This window comes from Amblyomma americanum, chromosome 7, assembly GCF_052857255.1.
Source record: "Amblyomma americanum isolate KBUSLIRL-KWMA chromosome 7, ASM5285725v1, whole genome shotgun sequence".
Lineage (NCBI taxonomy): Eukaryota > Metazoa > Arthropoda > Arachnida > Ixodida > Ixodidae > Amblyomma > Amblyomma americanum.
Genome location: NC_135503.1, coordinates 111,249,503 through 111,276,257, shown reverse-complemented (window position 1 = coordinate 111,276,257; position 26,755 = coordinate 111,249,503). Strand labels below are relative to the sequence as shown.

At 49.4% G+C, this 26,755-nt stretch overlaps 1 protein-coding gene across 1 annotated transcript in view; it reads right to left on the bottom strand.

The window, feature by feature from the left end:
- Positions 1-25,102, bottom strand: part of LOC144098007 (uncharacterized) — a 78,641-nt gene extending 53,539 nt beyond the window's left edge. The window contains exons 1-3 of the mRNA XM_077630580.1: positions 24,759-25,102; positions 23,955-24,083; positions 22,921-23,315 (exon numbers count right to left, since the gene is read on the bottom strand). Of these exons, the coding sequence (XP_077486706.1) occupies positions 22,921-23,315; positions 23,955-24,083; positions 24,759-25,102 (868 nt within the window). The remainder of the gene's footprint in view (positions 1-22,920; positions 23,316-23,954; positions 24,084-24,758) is intronic.
- Between the last annotated feature and the right edge of the window lie 1,653 nt (positions 25,103-26,755).

Genomic DNA, 26,755 nt, shown 5'->3' with positions numbered 1-26,755 from the left:
TAATTATATGTACCGTCACCGCTGTTGATTCTGTTAAGCTCCTCCAGTATTCCCTAGTTGCTGATGTTCTCAAATTCCCCTTTTAAATCGAGCGCAAGGACTGTCTTGACCTGGCATCTGCTGGGATTGCCCAGAATATCCTCTCTGACACGAAGGAGGATATCCTGTGTAGATAGTTTTTCTCTAAACCCATGCAGCGTATCCGGGAGAATATCTTTACTCCTCAGGAGTCTATTCAGTCGGGCGTTCACGACCCTCTCGAGGAGTTTACCCAGATACGACGTCACTGAGATCGGTCGTAAATGATCAATATCGCATAACGTTTTTGGGCTTGAAAACAAACCTATAGCCATTTTCCAGGAGTCGGGTATCTGGCCCTGTTGATGCACTACGTGTTCAAGTATTTCACTAGCTCTCCCTAGGAGGTGTCGTCCATGTTATAGAGCACCTTCGTGTTTATCTCGTCCAGCCCAGGGGCGGCGTTCTCACTCATGACTTCAAGCTCCGCCCTCAGTTCCTCAACCGTTACGTCTTGGTCCATCTCTTCAAAGGGTGCGCCGGTGTACACAGGGAGAGGGTAGGAGGATCCCAGATCGAGGAATTTCCGTGCAAGTTCTGCAATGAGGGCTTCCTCCTCCACTTAATTGCTGTCCAGGGCCTTACAGAGCGTGTCTCTCTGCTCTTTCCGGTTTGAGTTCGGCTCGATAACGGATCTCCGGAGTCCCCATGCTTTAGCCGTTCCCATTCTACCGTACAGCGCACCACACAGCCTGGGCCCCTTTTGGTCAGCGAGGTTATGTGCGTAGCCATCCCCTTCCTTGGTGAGTTCTGCAATCCTGATCTTCAGCTTCCGATTTCACTTTTGCCTCTTCCACCTCCTTGACAGAGATCTGGCTTACCACATATGTAACAGGTGCTGGTCAACCGCGGGAGTTTCCTCCGTGGTTCCCACTGTCGCAGATTGCATGGCGACTGTTTTCATCTGTAGCGCCGCTCATGCCTCAATATCAGGGATATCTTCGTCCGGGAGACATGCGATTTTCTCTCTCCACTTCTCCCATTTCACAAGCTTAGCCTTTCCAAATGGTTCCCAACATTTGACGCCCTGAACAGTGCAGGTGATACTGACGTGATCGCTGCCCAAGGACTCGCCAGTGTTAGACCAGGTGGTCTGCTGACAGCTTTTCACAAGCGTGAGAACTGGACAGGTGTCTGCTCACACTATTGCCCGCTCTGGTCGGTTCCTAGGGCTTCGTTAGGACTGTGAGCCCTTCTCTGTTAGCGATCTCAAGGATCCTCCTAATTTCCGGGGTGTTAAAGTGATGATATCCATATGCTTGATGGGGCGCATTGAAAGCACTGGCTATGACGAGGGGGTCCTTACCTGCCCTCTTGATAAAATTCTCAAATAGCGTGGCTATCTCACTACCTGAGTCCCCTATACGCGTTCAGTATGTGCCAACTCCGTTTTACTCTGTGTTTGGAAAGAATTCCAACGTAAGCATGTTCGATATTTTCGACTAGCGGTTCTTGCAGCCTTGCGGAAAACCCTTGTGAACAAGTATCCTAGGCTATATTCGTTTTGTAAACTTTTGTACCCCTTCATGCTGACGACCGTATCTGCTTCTTGAACTACTATTACAGCAGGTGTCGTCCCCGACGTGTCGATGAAAAATTGAAGGCTAGCTTTTTATCTTTTTGAATCCCCGACAATAATATTGCCAAATTATTGTTTCCTGTCCCCATTTGCCATGGTCTTTGTTCGCTTTCTTCTGGACGGGGGTTCCTGTCGGCGTATTTGTATCTTCTATTTCGGGAGTTGCACTCGTTGTGTATAGATCTGAATTCCTCTCGGACTGTGGCAGTGGCGGAGTTGATGTATTTCCTAGTGTTGGTGGACTCGTTAGAGAGCTCGTTCTTGACCATCTGGATAACTTGTAGGAACTTGTTACCCTGCTCCGCTCTGACAGCCTTCAGTTCTGCAATGACGCGCTCATAAACTGAGTGTTAGTTTGGCGGGGTTTGGGATCTTTTCTCGCGAGTTGTTTGTGACGGCAGCCTGACCAAACTGACCAATTTAAGTTCACCTCTGAATGGCTCATTTTGTTTTTTTAGATGAATAATTTCTTCTTTCAATTCGTTCATTTACTTCGATATCGTGCTTCCGGGGAAGCATGGAGGTAATCCAGCATAGCCCACCTTTACGATGTTTCTTGAGTCTTCTTGCTTCTCAGAAGGTCCACGTTCCCTTGTGCGTGGCGCTTGCTCTGCAGGTGGACCCCCCTCAGGTTCAAAGGAGACCGACCGCGTGGTCCCCTCCTCTCTATGATGCATTGACTCTTCCGTTCCGGATCGGCCAGACGAGTTGCGATGCTGTCTAGACTTAGATCTCGACTTGGACCTGGACGTAGAAATGAAGGCCGCTCTCCTAGATTTCTTTTTTCGAACTGTTCTTTTCGGCTGATGCGTACTGTTGCCGCGTAGATCCTGCTGGTGCGACTTGTGGTCGCTTTCTCTTCCTGATCTCGGAGGTGTTGACGCTTCTTAGGCTTATTGGCCGGATCCACGATGTTTACTATGCATTCCCTCGTGCAGGTGTAGTGATTCCCCTGGCATGCCGCACAAGTTCGGGTGCAATCGTGAGCGTCCCACGGGGTTTAGCTTGCTGCATAAGTCACATTTGGATTCAGCTGGGCTGGGGCTGTCGTCCGGTCTATGCATTTCCCTTCCGCAGAGTACGCAAAACGGTAGTTTTCCTATAAAAAAGTTACGTTCGATCTACCCGTATGTAACAAAGAAAAGAACTTTTTATGCACTGAAGAGTACCACTGCCGAGTTGGAACTGCCGAGCTTTCGTACGCCTAGGATTTCATGGGTTTCCGAGGAAAAGTCTTTCTCTAGGTGCCTGTCTGGTGCACTGTGGTCAATCCCATGCACCACTCCTTTGAATGAGTGCTGCGGTATTCTCATGTAGGCATTGAGGTTGTACTTTTCTCGCTTCAGGTTGATGTGATCGATCTTTACATGTACGAAAGCGTTTTTGACATAAGAAGTTGCCGCGATAATGATGTTTTGCTCTTCGATAACTCTATGTAAGGTTTGGCGCGGAGCGTCTTGCCACATAACGCGTTCTCGCTTGTAAACGTCTCACCCGACTGCCGTGAAAGCTTGCGCAAGTGGTGTTCGGCGCGTAGCTTGCGCACAGCAGGACGTCAGACACTTGGGTGAAGATCGCTTTGAAAGGTGTCTAGGTAGAGAAGTTTGCTTCGTGGTTGAGAAACGACAGGTTGCAACGCCGGTCAAATAAAAGATGACGTTGTTCAATTTGGTAGTGTCGTCCCACTTGTTATATGTGCTAACCCACTCGTATTATGTGAGCCAGTCTTCAGCGTCATGACCGGCAGTACTGCTGAAGAGGGCGGGCTTCCGCTACCGGAGGGAGCCGGAACAGAGGACTGGGGAGCTCACCTGAACGGCTTGGTGGTTGGCGTCTTCGGGCACAGCGGGGGTCGGTAGCGTGCGGCTGCGGAATTCCAGGGCGGTACGAGTATGCTAAACCGAACCTCCACCAAATGTAGCGGGGTCTTAGGTCAGCGCTCAGGGGGCCGCAAAACCACAGAGTCTCTGTTCTGTCCAGGTAAGCAGGACTTCACAGCTTCTTCACATTAAGTCCAAACGGTCACTGGGCTTGATAATCACTTTAAAGTCATACTAGTCGACTTAAGGAAGTCTAGGCGGACTATTGCGGCTCGTGGAATCCAGTGCTGGTGACTTCTTGTCATCATCGTGCCCCTCCGGAGTCGAGTGTCCTTGTGCACGCTGTCCCGCCCTGAGGTATATTGTCTTCCATCAAGGTTCTGGCTGTGAATTGTCAAAGTTCGTCTCGCCTTGTTTGCTGCTGCTCGGGACACTTCCTAATTCTTCCTACTCCGGGTCGTAACCATGGGTGTGGTCCACATCCATCGTCGAAGCCGTAGTGGAGTAGCTGCTCACCGATCAGACCAAACGCGGTGACGGATGCCGGACCCGGTGCCGAAGTGCTTGCGAGTCTTAGCGATCCCACATTTTTGCGTTGGCTTCAATGTCCCGCATAATGCCACAAAATCCACTCCCTGGGATAAAAATGTATCCTAAAGTAACTCTGGACGTTATACGTCTGATCCAGACAAATATGTGGATCTACGAATGGATCTTGCGCGCCCAGGATGACAATTCCACGGAGCGCAGACAAGCTGCGTGCGCTCAAAACATTATTCGGCGTTCCTCTGGGAAGGTGGGAACGTGCGGGAATATGGTGGGCTCGTATTACACAGCCTGGTGTTTTGTGGCATAAGCATACATATATTTTGCTTTTTGACACTAATGCAATAAAGAAAAGAAACTTCAGCGATAGCGTTGTGGACTCGCGCAATAACCTTTGACGCTGATCTGTTCGCGCCGCCGCATGTTCGTCTCTCGTGGATATCGCTGCTATTTCTTTTTCTGCCCCTCTTTTCTATGTGGACATATTTGTCTTAGTCGAGTTTGCTAGGCTCTGAACCTTCAGATTTTTGCTTTCGGGTTCTAGCTTGGAAATCGTATGGGTCGGTATTACTCTCTGTAATAGCAGAATAATACTAGGCGTCAGTTATCGCCCTCCAAACACCGGAGAAACGTTCATCGATTAACTGCACGATGGGGTCAGTATCATCGTGTTTCGCTATCCTGCCTTACCTATATTCCTGTTAGGGGACTTTACTTTGCTAATATTTCCTCGAAAGGTCAGTACTCAATCATTTCTCCATTCTCGGGCCAAAGTCAGAGAATTCTTGACCTTTGCTCTTGTTTTCAATTCGCTCAGCTTATCAAACAGCCAGCCAGATGTACGTCGCAGTCCGCCAATACGCTAGATCTAATACTGATGACCGCCCGGATTCACTTCTTCTATCACCCATCTTACCGGCATTAATGACCACGATTTGCTTCACTTGCACCTAAATATTCCTTTTCCACGTTCACCAGTAAAATCTAAGCGGACTCGGGACTAGAGTGGAGCTAACATTTACGCTATTAATGAGCACCTTTGTTGATACTGGAATACGTACGTAAAAGATTTTTAACTGCGTTGTGTACAGCAAAACTGGGATTCGTTTGCTGCGCAGGTTACTGAGGTCTGCAGCAGATTCATTCCATTAAGATGGATCACGAACAACGCTAGAGTCCCGTGGTTTAGTAGAACACTCGCGTGCATTTCTAACAAGCGGCTGTTTCTTCAGCTAAAGCTCGAAACACGCATGATCGATGGGATGCCTACACCTCAGTTTCAAGAGAGTGCGCTGATGGAATCCTGGATGCCAAGGATCACTTCTTTAACAGCACGTTGCCAGACATGTTAATAAACAACCCAAAGAGCTGTTGGTCCACTGTAAATATGAAAGATAACGTAGCAATTTGTCTTCAGGATGTTTCTTGAGAGCCAATTCCACCTGTCGAATCCCCCTGTGTTTTGAATACTGTATTCACGATTGCTTGTTAGTCCGTGTCTGTAGAATATGTTCCAGATGAATTTCCAGATTTCTAGTGTTCTCCGATGTCCCCAGTAATCATTGATCCTGCGGCATCTCAAAAAGGATTGATTCTTTGAAAATGTCTTCATCTTCGGGGCCTGATATCATAAATTCAGAATTTTTGAAGCAAACAAAGATGTGGTCGTATGTTTTGACCGAAATTTTTCAGCTGTCTCTTGAATGCAATAAACTATCCTTGCAATGGGAGGCCGAGAAGGTGGTTGTGTCGTACAAATCAGGTAACAGACACTCACCTCTAAATTACGTACTCAAATCATTAAAAAGCATTCTTTGCAAAATATTGGAGCCCATGTTGTATTCGCATATCTTTAACTTCTCGGAAGAGAACTCATTTATAACACATGCGCAAGATGGCTTCAGACGTTCATTTTCCTGCGAAACGCAGTTGCTGGTCCTTACACATCGTTTGCATGCTTTTCTTGACAACCACTCCAATATCGATATCATTTTCCTTGACTTCTTCAAAGCATTTGATAACTTTAACCATAAGCTACTAATGTCTCAGCTCTCTCTTTTGAATTTGCACCATAATTTTCTTTTTTGTATTGAGTGCTTTCTTACTATCCGCTGTCCATACGTATTACTTGACGGCTACCATTCAAACCTAACTAAGGTAACATCTAGTGTCCCTCAGGGTTCTGTTTCAGGTCAATTGCTTTTCCTCATACTTGTTAATGACCTTCCTAATTATGTGACATCTTCAATGGATTCCTACACTGACGACTGCGCTGTTTATCGGGAAGTTTGCAACGAAGCTGATATAGAAATTTTAGTCGGACATAGAAAGCATTGCAAATCGGTGTAAAATGTAGAAAACGGATCTTAACACTAAAAAATGCACCTTAATGCGTGTATCACGTAGCTCCACTCATCCTCTAAAGTGCCACCTGAATAACACTGAACTGGAAGCCGTATCCTCATTTCGGTACTTAGGTCTGCTCATAACCTCATCATCGCGGCAACCGCACATTGATTCAATAATTTGTAACGCTAACCGTATGCTCGGGTATCTACGTAGAAATTTCAGCAACGCCTCAGATTCATTAAAAATAGTCGTTTATAAGACACTTGTACGATTGAAACTGGAATAAGCCCCTTCCATATGAGTCGCTAACCAAGCTAACTTATGTCAGACCCTTGAACTTGTTTAGAACAATGCGGCTCATTCAATTTATCTGCCATTGCACATCAAGCGTAACAATTATGAGGAACATTCTTTCATTACCCTGTTTGTCTTTTTTTCAAAGTATACTATCATTCCACTTTAAGAAAGCAGCTCATTTTTGAACCCGCTTATCACTCGCCACGAGTTGACCAGAAACACAAGGTGGGATATATTTGTTGTAACATATTGATATTCTCTTACTCATCTTTCTCCGTACATGCGGTGACTGAAACCACCTCCCGGCTGACATCGCATGTGTCAATGATTATGCTCTTTTCAGCAAAGCTTTGTCCGCTTTTATGTTTGTTGATGACGTGGCCTAATTGTTTAACAAGTTTTCATTTATATTGCTCAAAAGAAGTCATGACGTTCTGAACTTGTTTGCTGTCCTATTACGTAATAAAAATGATATGCTTAAGTAGTTGGCTTTATATTTTATTCCTCTTTTTCCATGGCTGTGTTCCCTCGTGTTTTCGTACTCGTAAAAGAAGCAATTTGGGCTGTGAGTTTTGTAATCTACATTTTTCATTCTTGCATGTTTGTTGCTAATACTATGTCGGGCTTTTAATGCTTTTTTACTGTTTACTGTAATGTTTTCGGAGTCTGGTAATTGATACTGTTTTTTCCTAAAGTCTTCTGCATACAAATTGCTACCCTTGAACCAAGATTTCTCACAAATCTTTGCAGCAAATGTTCCCCCCCCCCTCTCCTTGGCAATGCTTCGGTATTGACGGTGTTGTAATCAAATAAATAAATAAAAGCAAGCGGCACACCTGCTACCGTGGGCCACGGTGATTGGTCGAGAGATTTCATATGACCTAGTGATGTATTCACAACTTGGACACCGTGGTACGTGCTTCCTGTCCACTGAAATGTAAGGAACCTGCCCTCCCCTCCTCCTCCCTCTCCGGGGACAATTAAAATAATGCAACCATCATTAACGTGCACTGACATCGCACAGTATACGGGCCTCTAGAATTTGGTCTCCATCGAAATTCGATCGTCTTGGCTGGGATCGATAAAGCCCATACCATATGCTACCTGGGTGGGCTGCCGTTGGTAGCCTTTCAATCAGCAGTGTAGTCCTCATCAATGGATTAATGGATGAAAAACTTTATTGGCAAGTGAGTTTGGACCCCTTAAAGGTGCCATGACAGCCTATTTTCACGCATACCCTCCTTATTTCCTTTAATTCTCAACAGGTTAAATTACAATTTCCCCCAATTTTCAGTTGATTCTGTGCGGTAAATATTTTTAAAACAAATTTTTTCGTTCCTTCTGCGAACTGCTTGCTGGTCTCGCAACCTCTGATCGCTGACGTCATGAGCGCATACACTCCACGCGTCGCCTGCTGCGAGCTGTTGAGGTGCTTGCAAGCCCACCGTAGACAGCTGTCGCTCGAAAAGTTTTTTCTTTTAGCCTAGCGAAATAAAATGCATTTTACGTGTTATCTTTTGGGAAGCCTTCAAATTAGTACGCAAGCTGAGTGATCCTTGGGAAAGCGGACTTATTCGTGGCGCCCACTTTCCGATTGCTTAGGATACAGAAATCGATGGACCCCTGCTTTATTATTTACGCTTAGAAGCATGCTGTTCGTATGTTATGAGTGTGGTCTCTTTTGAGCAGTCAAGTGCACCCGTACGTGAAAAGCGGCACGTGCCGTGCATGCCTTCGCCGATGTGCGCCGCGAAAGCCGCGGAGTTTTGTAGCTAGCTACCAAGTTCTTGTCCCCTATTCATAGCTCGATAATTAAACTCAAATTATCAAAAGGTGCACTGCACTAACCTTGAAGCACGAAAGAAGCAGTGAAAAGTGCCGAGTGCGACGACTTCCGCGCTGCATGTACGCGTTTGCAAATCGAACATACATTTCCTTAGACTAATAGGACCTGTTTACAGGAACCAAGCCGATTGCAGTACCCTACGTGACTCGAATGCTCTCACTATCCGCACCGATGAATAGTCGCCGCCGTCTAAATGAGTGCTTCGAAATAATAGTACAGCATTTTGCTGTGCGTGCACATTGTGTTCCAGGAGTGCGACGATTAGGACAACTGCAGCCCCCAGTGCACGTTAAAGAACCCCAGGTGGTCGAAATTTCCGGAGTCCTTCACTACGGCGTCTCTAATAGACTGAGTCGCTTTGGGACGTTAAACCCCCATAAACCAAACCAAACAACTGCAGCCCCGCGTTGAGGTTGTTTACATGGCTTTGCGCAAACAGTACTGCTCGTTTGCGTGGCATAAAACGCCAGGTGGGTTATCCTTATCTTAAATATTAGGTACTCTAGCTCATAATTTGCACCTTTACTCATTTACACACGATGATAACACTGCAAAAAGCGCCGATGATGCTATATCGCCTGCTTGGGAAACGCTTCGCGTAGGATACTAACGCCTTCCGCTAATAGTATCTGCTTTCTCTTATGTCACCAAAATTTAATTTTAGATCGGTTTAGGTAAAAATACGTTCGGACATGACTTGAATTAATGAAAACAACCAGATTTGTTATCCACAGTCGAAGCCGACGGCTACTGCCGGCTGCCTTCTGCACATGCTATGCAGACCGGGGTCACATATATCGGCACTTCCCCCTTATTGTACTCGCGTCCTGCGATGTAGGCAGTCGTCGCTTTAAAGACACTGTAGCCAAAAGTACACTCGACAGCTATTTGCAGGCGCTAAAACTTGCGAATTCGCTTTCCGCAATCGCCGAAATCGCACACACGAATCCTGCTTACTCGCTAGGCCTCGTCACGAAAGGGACCGGCGGTCCACCGTAAACCGAAATTCAAGAATAGAGAGTTATAAGAGAGTTATAGCATATCGTTACCGTGTTTACGTTACCGTTTACCGGGCTCGGCAAGCGACGTCTGCGCATGCGCCGCCACTTACCGGTCCGCAAGCACTTTACGGAATCTCTTTAAGCGTTGCGGAGAGTTAGTGTTCGCTCGTAAACAAACATGGCGGTGCCCTGCACGGCCGTTGCGGACCCAATACAGCACCGCCGCCGCGTTCTTCGGCGCCATTTCTCGCTATACATGAAGGCATTCGCTTTTAATTTGCAAAATCTCACTCATATGTTGAGGTTTGAGTAACAACTAGGCCATGTTTATGAGAATATTTGCCGATTTTTGAGCAGTTAAGCGTGACTATATGTCGTGTACATAGCCAAATAGCAACGACTACACTGCAGCTCTTCAGCTTTGTGCCCGATTTAACATATCTTTATATTTTCATGATTTTTTTCCTCGAAAAAAAGACTGGTAATTCTCTTGGTATATTCATCAGCAATTGAGGAAAATAAAAAGTTTCTCCGGCCCGGAGGTGGCGCGCTTTAACTTACTGCCACTAGACGGCGCCACAGTGTTCACATCCAAACATTAGTAAGCTACGATGCGGCACGGCAAACAGGTGTCGTAATTGCGGATTTTCTATTGCACCTGCACGAGCGTCAGCAAGAAGAAACAGCGCGGAAGTAGTACACATATCCTTACCGACTGGTCTGTAGTGGAACAGAAAACAGTTCCGATTCCTATCCTGCATAAGCTGTACATGACAAACGCATTCCTGAATGCATCGGATGTCAGGTCACATGAATTAAAACCTGCTGTTCGACAAACTAGCGAATGTTTGCTGAATTCATTGCATCAAAGACAAAAAATAAAGTTCTTGCCATTCGGGCAGATCTGCCCTGCGACGACGTCAAGCCAGACATTTGGAAATGAGACTAGGTACTTAGAAGTCGTCCTCGTGCTTTGTCTCGTTCTCTGTTCCTGCCGGAAAAAGTAAAGCCGCATGTAGTCAAAGCAACACTTTACTCGCCAAATCACAATTATATCTGAACGTATCTCAAGATAAAATATTTGTAGTACTTACAAATAAGATATTGCAGGCCAGGGTTGCGAACCGCGTCGGAGTTCTCATATATAATGAACTGCACATCTCCAACCAAAAATTTTAACTTTAACCCCGCGTTTAGAAGTCGACTCGGCTCCTTCATCAGGGGTGACTGAGGGCAGTAGCTAGCGTCTTTTAAGTATGGAGGGGAGTGGGGTGGGTCAAAGGAACGACCGCTGTGACGCGAAAGGCGCTGAGGAAGGAGAGGGGGTTTAGGCTGTTAGTCACTCTGGCGCACTGCAGGGAGGTGGTGACGCGACTTTTTTTCGTTGAGTTGCCCCAGTATATGCCCAGCAAAGTCACTGGGCATATACTGAGGGCAGGTTTCTTTTTGTGCGGTTGATATTGTTCGGGGTGGTTTGGATTAGCCAGGATTCCATAAGGAGCCTTTTGTGGTAATTTGTTTCGGTTCCGAGGATGCGGGTTTTGTTCGAAGTTGATTCTATGGTCGGTGTGCAAGGAATGTTCGGCTACTGGATTGCGCTCTCTTGCGAATTCGCGGACGTCGTTTTTATGTTGCCGAATTCTTTCTTTGAAATTTTGGTTTCGCCGATGTAGCTTGCGTCGCAGTCGGCGCATAAAATTTTGAAGACAATGCCTTGGGCCCTTTCTCTCTGCGCTCGGTCTTTGGAAACAGGTAGGTAACGCGCAACAATGTTTGTGGGCTTGTGCGCAACCTGGAGACCCGATTTTTTCAGGACTCGGGCGATGGTTTCGCTGACCACTCCGACATAAGGTAAAGTAACTGTAAAGACGAAGATGTGACAACGAGGTAGCGGCAGTGCTATCGCTGAGCGCGTGCTGTTGCCGGGCTCTAGAATAACCGCGGACGCCTAGAAGGCCTCGTTCTGCGCCTGGTTCTGCCTTCCTGGTTATGGTGGTGCCTAAGCTACTAAACCTCCTTTCAAGTGGTGGAGGTTGCTCCTGATTCCGCCCTGGAGCGCCGCAGCGGCACTGTAACGTCAGCAATGCCGAAAAACGCCCGCCTGGCTCCCCAGCCACAGGCTGCTCCGCTTGTCTGCTCCGGCACACCTCGACAACGGGACCCGGCTGTCTTCTGTGGGCTCGGCGACTCTGACGTCGAGGACTGGCTGGCTTCCTACGAGCGGGTCAGCACGGACAACCGCTGGGACGACGCCATGAAACTAAACAACGTAATCTTTTACCTGGCTGATATCGCCAACCTCTGGTTCCGTAACCACGAAGCCGATATCGCCACATGGTCCACGTTCAAGACGAGCTTCACTGAGGTATTTGGCCGTCCTGGCGGGCGCAAACTTCGCGCCGAACAGCGCTTACGCGAACGGGCTCAGCAGCCTGACGAGACATTTACTAGTTATATTGAGGACGTGGTGGATCTTTGCAAGCGCGTGAACAGCGATATGACCGAGGCTGATAAGATCCAAAATATCATGAAGGGTATCGATGAAGATGCGTTCCAAATGCTTCTAGCCAAGCAGCCGGCCACCGTGGCCTCCGTCATCAGCTTGTGCCAGAGCTACGAGGAGCTCCGCAAGCAACGCGTCCTCACTCGTCGCACCGTACAGCCTGCCGACGTCCTGTCCGCTGATGTCGAGACCGCAGGAGGGCAGCAGCTCAGGTATGACATTCAGAAGTTCATTCTAGAGGAGATCGCACGCCAACTAGCGCTCATCTCTGGAGTTCGGAACCTCCCGCCAGCGCTGCCTCCCACCCTTCAGCAGACGATCCGAGCCCAAGTCGCGGAGGCCCTCCCACCCCTGCCCCAGCAACCTGTGGCTGCCCCTCTTACGTACGCCGCCGTTCTTGCCAGACCACAATCCCATTCCTTGAGCCCTTTTCAAGACGCCACTCAAGCGCCGCCACCTTCGACGCCCCCGCCTGATTTCTCGTATCGGGCTCAGGTGGCACAACCGTCGCCTCGCTTCACGCCGGCAGCCTCGCACTACGGTCGTTTGTGGCGTACTCGCGACAATAGGCCTATTTGCTTTGCCTGCGGCTTCGCCGGCCATGTAGCCCGCTACTGCCACAGACGTCCTTCTTCGCCTGCTGACGTCCTGCCACCATCTGCGTATGGGTCTTACATACAGCCCCCCCCCCCCCCCCCCCCGCGTGCAAGCGGACCCATTGCCTCCTGCCTTCTCCACCAACCGCCAGGCTGCCACCTCTCATCATTCCTCTTCTCCGCGGCGCCGTTCCCTATCTCCTATGCGCCGTCAGGCCAGCCCTTCGCTGCGGTAAACTAATGAGCGCAGTTCCCGAGGCAAGAGCTGCGTCCCCTGGGAACTCTACAAGGCCTCTGCTCTCGCCAACAAACGTTATTGATGTTTTTGTCGAAGGTGTTGCAACCTGTGCTCTCGTGGAGACCGGAGCTGCTATCTCAATTATGGACGCGAAATTTTGTCGAAAACTGAAGAAAGTCATGACGCCATTTTCGGGAGTTTCTCTTCGCACTGCTACCGCCGAACAGGTCGAGCCGCTCGCAACCTGCACCGCGCGAGTCGTTATTCAAGACGTCTTGTACATCATTCAATTCCTAATCCTCTCCTCTTGCTCCCATGACGTAATTCTAGGATGGGACTTTCTTTCTGAGCACTCCACCGTCGTCGATTGTGCCCGCGCCGAAATTACTTTCTCTGCCCTGCACAACGCCTACCCGGCCGCACCGTCTCCTGAATATCCGGCCAAAGTACACCTGTCTCACGATGTCGAGCTCCCGGCAAATTCCTCTGTCCTTGTATCCCTCTCGTGCGCCTCACCACGCAACCAACCTGCTGTAACTGTACTCTTTACCCCATCGGAGTTATTTCTTCGCCGCAAGAACATACCGCTACCCTTCGCTGTCCTCACGGTGACCTCCTGAACGACAGCCATGCTCGTCAGCAACCCTCTCTCATCTCCAGTGACCCTGATTCATGGTGAATGCCTTGGGTGCGTCGAACCGGCTGAACTTCTGCAACTTGACGACGACCGAGAAACTGCCCTCCCGCCATCGCTGGACTCTCTTACTCCTGTTCCCCTATCACCCCCACCGCCCTCTGACATTCTGTATAGCGCCATCGATCAAAATCTCACTTCTGCCTACCGTGATCAGCTGTTCCGCCTGTTATACCAATTTCGTTCATCGTTTGACGCGTGCCAGTCTCCCCTCGGGCGTTCTTCACATGTCCATCATACCGTCGATACCGGCTCCCATCCACTTCTGCGACAGCGCCCATATCGCGTGTCAGCAACAGAGCGTCGAGACCTCAACGAGCAAGTGGACGACATGCTCGGGCGTGGGATTATACAGCCGTCGCACAGCCCTTGGTCATCCCCGGTCATGCTGGTTCGAAAGATGGCTCCATAAGATTCTGTGTGGATTATCGCCGCCTAAGCGCAATAACTAGGAAAGACGTTTATCCTCTATCACGCATCGATGACGCCCTCGATTGTCTGCAAGGTGCGGAATTATTTTCGTCCCTGGATCTGCGTTCTGGATACTGGCAAATCCTCATGTCCAAATGCGATCGTGAAAAAACTGCTTTCGTCACGCCCGACGAACTATACGAATTTAACGTCATGCCATTTGGTCTTTGCAATGCCCCCGCAACATTCGAACGCATGATGGATAACGTCTTGCGCGGCTTGCGCTGGAAGACGTGTCTTTGCTACCTCGACGACATCGTTGTTTTCTCGGCCGACTTCTCCACACATCTGACTCGTCTGCGCCAAGTGTTGACCTGCCTCACCGCCGCCCGCCTGCAACTAAATTTGAAGAAATGCCACTTCGGCTTTCGCCAACTGACCGTACTCGGCCATGTCGTATCCAAAGCGGGTATCCTTCCGGATCCGGCAAAGCTTCGCGCTGTTGCCGACTTTCCAAAGCCCTCTACTCTCAAAGAACTGCGGAGTTTCATTGGCCTCTGTTCTTACTTTCGGCGCTTCATCCGAAATTTCGCTACAATCATTTCGCCTTTGACGCGGCTTCAAGCCCAGAACTCCTTGTCGTCATGGTCCTCTGAGTGCGATGAAGCTTTTGTTACCCTACGTCGCCTCCTGACTTCACCTTCCATCCTTCGCCATTACGACCCAAACGTCCCGACAGAAGTACACACGGATGCTAGCGGCATGGGCATTGGTGCTGTGCTCGCCCAGCGAATACCTGGATTTCCAGAATACGTTGTCGCCTATTCGGGCCGCACGCTGTCCACGGCCGAGATCAATTACTCCGTCACAGAAAAATAGATGCCTTTACGGCCACCCCTTCGACGTAGTCACCGATCATCACGCTTTGTGCTGGCTGTCATCGTTGAAGGATCCATCGGGTCACCTTGGCCGCTGGGCTCTGCGCTTCCAGGAGTACTACATTCGAGTCGTCTATCGCTCTGGCCGTAAGCACTCTGACGCTGACGCCCTCTCCCGGTCTCCGCTGCCTTCCGACACTGCGTCCATTTCGAGCATTGACTCCGAGCTGTCCTCGTTGCGCCCGGTAAACATGCTTGTGGAACAGCGCAAGGTCCCCTGGATTACATCTCTCGTGCACTTCTGTCTGGGCCCCCTACGGCAGCTGCCTCTCGCTCACTTCGGCGACAAGCCCGCCACTTCACTCTGCATGACAGTCTCCTCTATCGTCGCAATTACATGCCCGACGGTCGAAAATGGCTCCTCGTCATCCCTCGCCAACTACGAGCTGAAGTCTGCGCCTCTGTCCATGCCGACCCCCCGACTGCTCATGCTGGTGTTTTGAAAACCTATACTCGACTTCGGCACCGGTACTACTGGCGTGGAATGTACAGCTTTTTACGCAAGTACATTCACTCATGCATTGCGTGCCAACGCCGCAAGTCTCCGTCACAACGCCTTTCTGGCCCATCGCAGTCAATACCTTGCCCTGCCCGTCCCTTTGATCGCGTCGGCATCGACCTTTACGGGCCCCTGCCCTCTACCCCTTCAGGTCACCGTTGGGTTATAGTCGCCATAGACCATCTCACGCGCTATGCTGAAACGGCGGCTCTTCCGGCGGCTACAGCGCGAGACGTGGCTTTCTTCATTCTCCGACAGCTCATTCTCCGCCACGGCGCCCCTCGTGAGCTTCTGAGCGACCGCGGCAGTGTGTTTTTATCCGAAGTTGTCTAGGCGCTTCTGCAAGAGTGCCGCATCGTTCACAGAACCTGCACAGCGTACAATCCTCAGACCAACGGCCTCACCGAACGGTTGAACCGGACACTCGGTGACATGCTCACCATGTATATCAGTCCCGACCATTCCAACTGGGACCTCGTTCTTCCGTTCGACGTCTACGCATATAATACCGCCGTCCAGTCCACCACAGGCTATTCTCCGTTCTTTCTTCTTTACGGCCGCGAACCTACAAGCATGCTTGACACCATTCTTCCCTACCATCTTGATGCATCTGACTGCGCAGCTGCTTCTGAAATTGCCAAGTATGCCGAGGAATGCCGCCAGCTCGCCCGTTCTCTCACGTCCACTGACCAGAATCGACAAAAAGAGCGTCGGGATTCCGGTAGTCACACTCACGTACCCCTTTCCCCCGGCTCACTTGTCTGGCTCTGGGTCCCTGCTGGCTCTCCTGGCCTGTCGTCCAAATTCCAAGCCAAATATCAAGGTCCTTACCGTGTTCATTCTCAACCTTCCCCTGTGAACTATGTCGTCGAACCACTGACACCCTCCTCTGATCTTCACCGTCGTGGCCGTGAAGCGGTGCATGTCAGTCGCTTCAAGCCTTACCATGACCCCTTGATCTGCACTACGCCTTGAGTCGCCAGGATGGCTCCTTTCATCCCCGGGGGGCCATTGTAAAGACGAAGATGTGACAACGAGGTAGCGGCACTGCTATCGCTGAGCGCGTGCTGCTGCCGGGCTCTAGAATAACCGCGGACGCCTAGAAGGCCTCGTTCTGCGCCTGGTTCTGCCTTCCTGGTTCTGGTGGTGCCTGAGCTATTAATCCCCCTTTCATAACGTATTCTGGTGGTGGCGTTGGTCTTTGTGCGTTGATTTCTTAACGAATGTTGTGTTTTTGACGTCGAATGGTTTTTGAATAATGTCTTTGGGGTAGCCGTACATGATGAGTTCTTTGAATACCATGCGTTGTTCTTTTTTTCTGTCAAGTTCTGTGCTGTAGTGTGTCTCCACTCTTCTGAACAGCGTCTTAATTACTGATGCTTTATGGACGGTCGGGTGTTTAGAAGAGAAGTGGAGATACCGGACTCAGTGGGTTGGTTTGCGGTATACGAAGAATACCTTTACAAACTCATATCCCCAATCGCAGGAAAACAGCGACCCATATCCGTCATTCCAGTCACTTCATCGAACTGGTGTGCCAAGCCACCCTTGAGGCCGACGAATGCCTTGTCTCCTTCGACGTGGTGTCCCTTTTCACAAAGATCCACGTGAAGCTTGCGGTGACCGCTACCCGAGAAGCCGTACAACGCGACGACACACTCAGCGCACGAACCCCGCTGAGTGTAAATGATGTGTGCCGCCTCATGGAGTTGTGCCTATCGAACACATACTTCTCGTAAAACGGGTGAATTTTACAGACAAGTGAAAGGAACACCAATGGGAGCATCCATCTCTGTCGTCATGGCCAATTTAACCATGGAACACATCGGACAGCCAGTCCTCAACTCATTCCACTCGAAACTAAAGACTTTCCTCAGGTATGTCGCGACTGCTTCGCCGTCATCAAAAGATTTGAGACTCAAAATTTGCTTCGTCATTTCAACTCCGTAGAACCTGACCTTCAGTTCACGCTAGAGGTGGAACAAGAAAACTCTCTGCCGTTTTTGTACGTCCTCATGCCAAGAAACCACAATACATTTCAATTCTCCGTATACCGCAAACCAACCCACTCAGGCCGGTATCTCTACTTCTCTTGAAACCACCCGACAGTCCACAAAGCATCAGTCGTGAAGACGCTGTTCAGAAGAGTTGAGACACACTGCAGCACAGAACTTGACAGAAGAAAAGAACAACGCACGATATTCAAAGAACTCATCATGAACGGGTGCCCAAAAGACTTTATTCAAAAAACCATTCGACATCAAAAACACAACATTCCTCACGAAATCAACGCACATAGATCAACACGACCACCAAAATGCGTCACTTTACCTTATGTCGGAGGTGTCAGCGAGACCATCGCCCGAATCCTGAGAAAATAGGGTCTCCAGGTTGCGCACAAGCCCCAAAACACTGTTGCGCTTTGCCTACCTGTTCCCTAAGACCGGCCGCCGAGAGAAGGAGCCCAAGGCATTGTCTACAAAATTCCCTGCTCCGACTGCGACGCAAGCTACATCAGCGAAACCAAAAATTTTAAGGAAAGAATTCGGCAACATAAAAACGACGTCCGCAAATTTTCTAGAGAGCGCAATCCAGTACCTGAACATTACGAGGACTCCGAACATAGATACAACTTCGATGAAACCCGCATCATCGGAACCGAAACAAATTACCACGAAAGGCTCCTTCTGGAATCCTGGCATATCCCAACCACCCCGAACAATATCAAACGCACAAAAGGAAACCGGCCCCCATTATATGCCCAGAGACTTCGCTTTTCAACTCAACGAAAAAAATTCGCCATTCACCACTCCTCTGCAGTGCTCCAGAGTGACCAACAGCCTAAATCTCCTCCCCCTCCCCCGCGTTTTCGCGTCACAGCTGTCGTTCCTTTGACCCACCCCCCTCCCCTCCATCCTTAAAAGACGCTAGCTACTGCCCTGAGTCACCCCTGATGAAGGAGCCGAGTCGGCTTCTAAACGTTGGGTTAAAGTTAAAATTTTTGGTTGGAGATGTGCAGTTCATTATAAGTCTTCAATCCCAACCAGACAGGCAAATCTGTCAAAATGTTTAGTTTTCGAGTTCTCATATAGTATCAGATGTCGGATTTCGCTTGCCAGACTACGAACTGAGCCAGCTGGAGTGTGCATGCTCTTTCGTCGCGCCGGTTGTGCGGTTGGGCGCCGCCATGCCAGACAAGACTGATCTAGCCAAGAAGGGTTCGTGGCGATGCATAGCGCTGTGACAAATGGCAGGGGAGACGACGGCGATGAGGGAAGGAGGGGGTGGTGGCTGCAGGGGGGAGAGCTATTTTTTTACACTGTTTTTGTGGTCGCAAAAAGTTTCCAACCCGCCGCGGTGGCTCAGTGGTTAGGGCGCTCGACTACTGATCCGGAGTTCCCGGGTTCGAACCCGACCGCGGCGGCTGCGTTTTTATGGAGAAAAAACGCTAAGGCGCCCGTGTGCTGTGCGATGTCAGCGCACGTTAAAGATCCCCAGGTGGTCGAAATTATTCCGGAGCCCTCCACTACGGCACCTATTCTTCCTTTCTTCTTTCACTCCCTCCCTTATCCCTTCCCTTACGCGCGGTTCAGGTGTCCAAAGATATATGAGACAGATACTGCGCCATTTCCTTTCCCCAAAAACCAATTATTATTATTATTAAAAAAGTTTCCAGCTTAAAAATAGAGGAAAAATCTTGGGGGGGGGGGGGGCACGAACGGCGCAGCGTGCAGCTGCGTACGGGAGAACCAGCTAGGAGAAAGTGAGTAAAAGAAAAAAAGCGCTTCGTGGAGTAGGGGTTAGCACGATGCCTTGAAAAGGGCACGTCAGGGAGATAAGTTCGGGAGATACAAAACTTCAAAGAAGAGAGGGGACGTGGGCAGAAACATGTGAAAGAGGTTTGGAGTTCTCGGAGAATGAGTCATAAGCAGTTTTGATGGCAAGGGTTAGGAAAACGCGGAAGCGTCCTAGTATTTTTGCAAAGCCGCAGGAGAAGCATCATAAAACAATAAATAAAATATTATGCAAGCAAATTCGCATACGGGACATGTGGCAAACAAGCTAGGTTAATATGTGTCTAGCACCATTTGTGAGTAGATTTATTCGCTGGTCGTCGAATAATCCTCCAACTTTCTGTTGGTGGGGAAATTTCATGCAAAAAGCTAAAACAAACAAACCCGTGTTGAATTGTGGCTCGAAACTATTTCCGATGCTATGCATCAATAAACGTAATGTCCGAAAACAAAAAAAAATTAATTTTCGAGCAAATAAGTAAAGATGTCAGCAAGAGCTATAGCCCTCAAAGCAAATTACGCAACAGAGGAATAAAATGTACGAAAAACAACATTTTAAAACATTACTATTCGCAAAAAATGAAGGAAAAAGCAAATCTTAAAGCACAGGGCAAGGCGCTATCACAGGAAACGACGTACGGATGCGTAGGAACCTCTTATCGCCTGATCGCGCGCGTTAATGAAGCGGCGCAATTTATATTTGTAAATTACGAGGTCACTGCTTCGTTTCTGGACATTAACATATTTGCGCACAAAGTCGGCTTAGGGAATGCTCTTGCACTAAGTCATTACGTTTGATTTAGGATCTCCGTTAAGCAGACACCCACTGCTCAGTGTGGCAGTGAATTCTCTAGAGTGAAGCAAAAAAGCGCATTTTTAATTAAAAAAATTATGAAATGAAAGTCATTTGATTTTTTTACAAGGAAGGCATCTTTTGCTACCTTTAAAATACTCGTGCAAGCAGAGAGTGCAAAGACGCTTTCAAATACATAATTTCCATAACTATAGGCGGGTTATTATGCCCAGAAACAGGGCAAAGGCCACAGCGTGAGCTTTTCTGTGCACTTCTCAAAAAAAGTACATTTTTTATTGGCGGCTTGCCTAAGTCATATATAGTTACACGAATAATTAAAACTGGGCCATGCAAATGCGCATTCGTTAATTACTAAATATACGAGACATTCTAAAAGGAATTTTAGTGGTTAGTGGCAGCGAATGGACAGAACAAATGTCGATTGCAGCACCACCATTGCTATGGGCACCGTGCAAGAACCCAGGGGGCAGCACTCTCGGCGAACAGGCAGCGCCGCCGGTGGCCGCCGGAGTAAATCCGTTGGGAGAGTCGCGGCCGCCCGAGTCGGGCGAGCGCCTAGTTTGGGGCGGATGTCGGAAGATTTTCGGGATTGTTGCAGCAAGGTGGTGGCAATTTGGGCTAGTTGGAGTGACACAGCGATGGATAAACAGTGCGGGAACATGAATACACCAGACAGAGAGACAAGGCCGAGCCCTGGCTTTATGCTGGGTATCTGTTTCCAAGTAGCAAAACACGATAAACAGAGCAGACGACACAAGGAGAAGAGTGCACAAGAGTAAGGCGAAAAGCACAACAAAACCAAGAGGAGGAGATAAGGAAACACGAAAAATGAAGAAATAGAAAAATACAGAATAAAATTTGTGGCAGCCCCCACGTGGCGTACAACGCGACACAAAGCCAGCCACGAGCACGTCGACCGAACGGGACGCCCGGTGGGAGATTGTTGTGAGAGGAGGGGACGTACTTCATCGAAAGCTCTGAAAGCGAAAGAAAAAGAACGCTGCCAAGGAAGTAGCGCTGGAGGAGGAAAGAAAAAGTGAGGAAGAAGAAGAAAAGGAATGAACGGACGGAGAGCTTAAACGGAGAAGTGGAAACAAAATATGAGAAGCTGACGAAAGGTCTGAAAATTCGCGTACGTCGGCCGGCTAGGTTCACTGATAGAGACATCTCCCTGTCTGTGCGAATAATTGAGGTAACTCATGTAGTATACAGGCAGAAATATTTGCAAAGGTTTCAATTACAACTCCGGTCGGGCGCATTTCTCTTCTACTGATGGCAGAACAGTCTGTAAAGGACGGCATGTAGCGGCGGTCTCCGCAGCGAACATCAACAAGACGCCATTTCATCATACCTTCCACATCGCCCTGGTATTTTCGCACATGAGGTCGCTGAGCCCGAATACTAGGCAGACCCTTTACTTACAAATGTTCCGATTGGAACATACGAATTTTAATTTTTTTTTACTTGCCTTAAAGACACACCTGACTTAAAACATTTTGTTTTCGCGTCTGTATGTTCACAGAGGAAATCATCGCACCTATAAAATGTATTATCGTTTTACTTAAAGGCTGAATTATTATTGGAAAATGGACGCATTTTAGCCTGCGTCGAAGCCGAGTGTTTGTGGGACAGTTCTGCGGAAAAAAAGTTACAATCATCAAAAGAGAACAAATGTACTGACAAAGACTTTCTTTACAATTAGAGGAGAGCACTGCAATGAGGCAGGAAGAGGAGAGTGAACGACGGGTAGAAAAGAAATGAGAAGTGGGATGGGGAGATTCGCAAACCACTCGAGAAGGTAAATGGCGGTGGAGCTGGAAGAAAGGGTGTAGGTGCGGAGAAAAAAAAAAGGAGCAAGAAGTGTAAGGACGCAGAAAAAAAAAACTAAAGCAAGTGAACCTATTCTATGCAAAAGAAATAAAAAATAACGTATTGAAATACAATTCTAAGCCAGAGAGACATCAGAAAACAACGCAATGAAATACGGGAAGCTGATCGAAACCTTACATCGGCCAACTTGCCAGGTACGCAGAAGAAGCGGCATTTCTCGGCAGACGGAGCAATGACGTAGTCTTGCGCAGTAATTTCAAAGGGTTATGTTGTATATTTTATTTGTTCAGAAATGACAGCAAAGATTTGTGCCTGACACCGGCGCCGGCGACTTCTTTTCACATATTGAAAAAAATCACTTGAATTGGCGATTTTAATATCAAGCAAAGAAAATATACACACTATGAATCTGGCGATGCGGTTTCCGTATTTCACGGTCACTGCAGCGAACGCCAATGTGCCAGTTCATTACTTTTTCTACATGGTGTCGGTGCTTACGCATGCTATAGCGCACACAGTTACCCGTTTGGAGAATATAGACTAAACCGCAGGTTAATTCAGCGTTATAGAATAACCGTTTACGTTACCGTTTATAGAATAACCGCGTTATAGCGTTATATAATAACCGTTTACCGTTTACGGGTCTGGTCTTGCGCGCCACCAGACGCGTTCTGTGGTTTCTAGCGCAGGCCGTTTCCTTCTGTCGGGTAGGCTAAATGGGAACAGAAAATACGAGGGCAACATTGCGGAATAGCTCGATTCTTTTCAGATGGTGAGTGAAGTAACGGAACGTAGCCGGTGGGTAGTGGCAGAACAAAGAACGTTTATTGCCGGGTGTTGCTGGCTTATAAAGAGCGGAAAGGTCACATGACACATGACTGGCATGATACGCGGCACGTGTGATACAGTCTTCTCTCAAGCTATACATCAGCCTGCGTGCTTGATAACTTATCACGCGCACTTGATAATACTACATCCCTTCCCCCTAAGCTGGAGTAAGTGAGACGATCCGGTGGCTTCCGTGGGCGTGTCGAGCGACGTGGTGGTTGGTCTTCAGCTTGAGAGCGGACTTCCCGTGTCTCCGTACCTTGATGATATTCTGCCTCCTCAGAGCTACTTTGAGCTTCGTCAGGGGTCCGGACTGGGCTCGGCTTGCTAGGTGACGACCCCACGTCGAGCCGAGGCCTGAGTTGGTCCACGTGGCGGCGCTGCGATCCCTCCGGTGTTTCTAGAGTAACCATGCGCGCTCCCGTCGTGGACACCACAGTCGCAGGCATCCATTTCCGAGCAGACCGAAACTGGCGTGACCATAAAGGCTTTCCTGGTTGATAACGTGTTGGTGATTTTGTCACTGCTGGCACAGGTTCACCGGAATCATTTTCTGTGACCTTGATGTCCGTGAGTGAAGCCGTCAGCCTGGTTCTGGGACTGAAACCAAACAGCAGTTCCGCTGGCGATTTCCCTCGCTCCAAAGGTGTCGTTCTATAACGGAATAAAAACTTGATTAGTCGTCCTTGCAATGTCCCTGCTTAATTCTTTCGAAGCCCTTCTTTTACCGTCCGCACGGCCCGCTCCGCCAACCCATTTGACTGAGGATGGTATGGGGCCGTTCGGACGTGTTTCACATGGCTTTCCTGCAAGAAACTAGACATGGTGGCCCTTGTGAACTGTGGTCCGTTATCCGATACCAAGCAGTATGGCAGTCCAAACCGTGCGAAAATACCCTCAAGTACTTGAATGGTGGTCTCTGCTGTGGCGGTCTTTAAAGGTATGGCCTCCATCCACTTTGTCTCGGCGTCAACCAAAACGAAAATTTGGTAGCCATCGATGGGGCCTGCAAAATCCATATGCAACCTGTACCATGGTTTGTTGCTCGCTGGCCATGGAGACGGAACCTCAGCAGCTGGCATGGGCCAGCATTGAACACATTGAGGGCAGCTTCGAACTAACAATTCGATGTCCCTATCTAGTCCAGGATACCAAAATAGCGCTCGAGCTGTGCGCTTCATGGCTGTGATACCGTAGTGACTGTTGTGCAGTTCCTTTAGCATGCATCGCTGCGCCGCCTCCGGCAACACTACTCGATGGCCCCAGTATACCAGGTCGTGGCTGGCGGCGAGCTCGTTACGGCGAGAAAAGTACGGCATCAGGTGTTGCTGTGCTGCCGATAAGTGCCGTGGCCAGCCGCGTGAGATCCACCCCCTGATCCGCTGAAGCTTATCGTCCGAGCGGCTTAGGTCTGCTAGTTGCCGGGCGGAAAGGGCCGTGGAATTAAGGCCCCGTATATAAAGCACGTATTCCATTGATTCTTGCCCTTCTCGTTCACCCAAGGCCGGCAAGGGTAGGCGACTGAGCGCGTCTGCGTTAGCATTTAGGTGTCCTGGGCGGTACTCGAGATCGTAATGGTAAGCCGACAGCAACAGGGCCCAGCGCTGGATTCTTCCCGCGGCCATGTGCGGAATTGGCCGTTCCCGGTGAAACAGCCCGGTCAGTGGCTTGTGATCCGTCACGCGAGGGAAATGATTTGCCAACAAGTAATCTCGAAACTTGGTAACGCCGAACACCAAGGCCAACGCTTCTTTTTCCAGTTGCGAATAATTCCGCTCAGCCGGCGTCAGAGCTCTCGAACGGAACGATATGGGGTGGTCCTAGTTCCCGATTCGGTGTGACAGCACCGCGCCGACCCCCACTGGTGAAGCGTCGCATTCAAGCCGCAACGGCTTTTCGGGGTCGTAGTGGACGAGAAGTTCTGCTTCCCCCATAGCGCGCTTGGCTGCCTGAAAGGATTTTTCGTGCTCGGCTGCCCATTGCCACCGTGCTCCTTTCGCCAACAGCCTATAGAGTGGAGCCAACGTGGTTGCAAGATTCGGCAAAAACTTTGCGTAATATGTGAGCAAACCCAAAAAGGATTTTAGCTGGCTCACCGTCTCTGGTCTTGGTGCGGCGGTGATGGCTTCCATATTCTGAGGGGGGTGCAAGCCAGTTGCGTCGATCTTGTGGCCCAAGAACGTAACTTGCTTCTCGCGGAACCTGCATTTGTCCAGGTTCAACTTGAGTCCGTTGTCGCGCAGTCGCTCGAAGGCTTGCCGGAGAGTTGAATCGTCGTTCTCCTTTTCAGCAATAATGATGTCGTCCAAGTACACCTTGACGCGAGGAAGACCTTGCAGAACGGATTCGAGGCGGCGCTGGAACAAAGCTGGAGCGGATGCGATGCCGAAAGCGAGGCGGTTGTATGCAAACAACCCTTTGTGTGTGTTCAACACTGCCATTTTTCGTGCTTCGTCGTCCAGTGGAAGTTGATTATACGCGTGTCGTAAATCCAAAGTAGTGAACACCTCTCCACCGTACAGAGATGCGAAGATGTCCTCAATTTTTGGCAACGGATACTGTTCCAGATGTGTCGCCAGATTTACGGTTAACTTGAAGTCTCCACACAGCCTAATATCCCCGTTTCGCTTCACTACGGGCACGACGGGCGTAGCCCACTCGGAAACTCTCACTGGTGAAAGCACTCCTTCCTGTACTTGGCGGTCGATTTCTGCAGACACCTTTTCCCGAAGCGCGTATGGCACCGGTCGAGCCTTGAGGAAGCGTGGTATAGCGGCATCTTTTTTGTGTAGTTTCACGGGTGGTCCCTTACAGCAACCCAAACTCTGCTCGAAAACTTCTGGAAATTCCGTCAAAAATTTCGCCGTCGTGGCGTCACCGTGTACTACATGTATGTTCTGCGACGCGCATTCTTCCAGTAGTGCCAGGCCAGCCTTACGGAAGGCCTGTATGGTGTTCTGGCCGCACAAAAGAGGCCCGATGCAATCCACTACAACCAGCGAGCTGTCCACTTGCGTGTTACTGCATTCGACTTTCATGGCTACTCGGCCAAGAACCGGCAGCGGCCCCAGGAAGCACGTCAGGCGCAGTGAAGTCTTCTCCAGTGGCGGCCACCATTCGCGGTTATTATCGAATACCCTTCTTGGAATGACGCTGATAGTGGACCCTGTATCTACCAGCATGCGCAGGTTCCGGCCTTCCCAGATGAAATCCCTTTCAAATGGCCGTGCGGACAAGTTCCTACTGTTGTTGTGAGCCTCCAAAGCGTAGAGAATATCCTCGCTACTTCCGTCACTGCCGTCTAGCTCCTTCACCGCAAAGGTGCCTGAGCGGTTAGTGCGACCGCTGGAGCACATCCTTGCCAGGTGACCCTTCATGCCGCACTTCTGACACGTCGCTTTCTTGTGTCTGCACACTTCCGAACCATGGTTCGAGCCACACATTCCGCACTGCGTGAACTCTGTCATGGATCCATGCCCGCGTCCGGACTTCTGCGGATTCCTTCTGTGCTTCTGTACGAAGTTGGCAGCACCGTTGACGTTGAAGCTCCTCTCTTGCATTGCCCGGACATTCGTTTCTGCGGCTTCCGCTGCTTGAGAAAACGCTTCTACCTCCGCCAGGCTTAACTTCTGCTGCGACAACATGTGTCGTCGAGCTTGTTCATCACGGATTCCGCTGACAATCCTATCCCGCAGCATGCGGTCCAAAAACTTTTCGAAACTGCAGTCCTTTGCGAGACGTCTCAAGTCGGTGATGTAGTCCCGTACCTTTTCGCCTTCCGCTTGGTTCCGCATAAAGAATGCGTAGCTTGCTGCAATCTCATTGGATTTTGGATCGAAGTGGTTGTCCAGGTGCTGTATGACGACTTCGTAGCTCAAGCTGTTCACCGATTCCGACTGGCACTGGCCTTGAAGCACGCAAACCACGTTGTCGCTCAGGGCCGACACCAGAAGCGCACGCTTTTTTCCGGATCTGTGATGCCGTGGCCCTCAAAAAAGGCCTCCAAACGAACACGGTAACTGCTCCAGCTACCTGTCGTATCGTCGAACTCGGGTGGCCTGGCTGTCATCATGCAGCTATCCCATCCTCGTCGC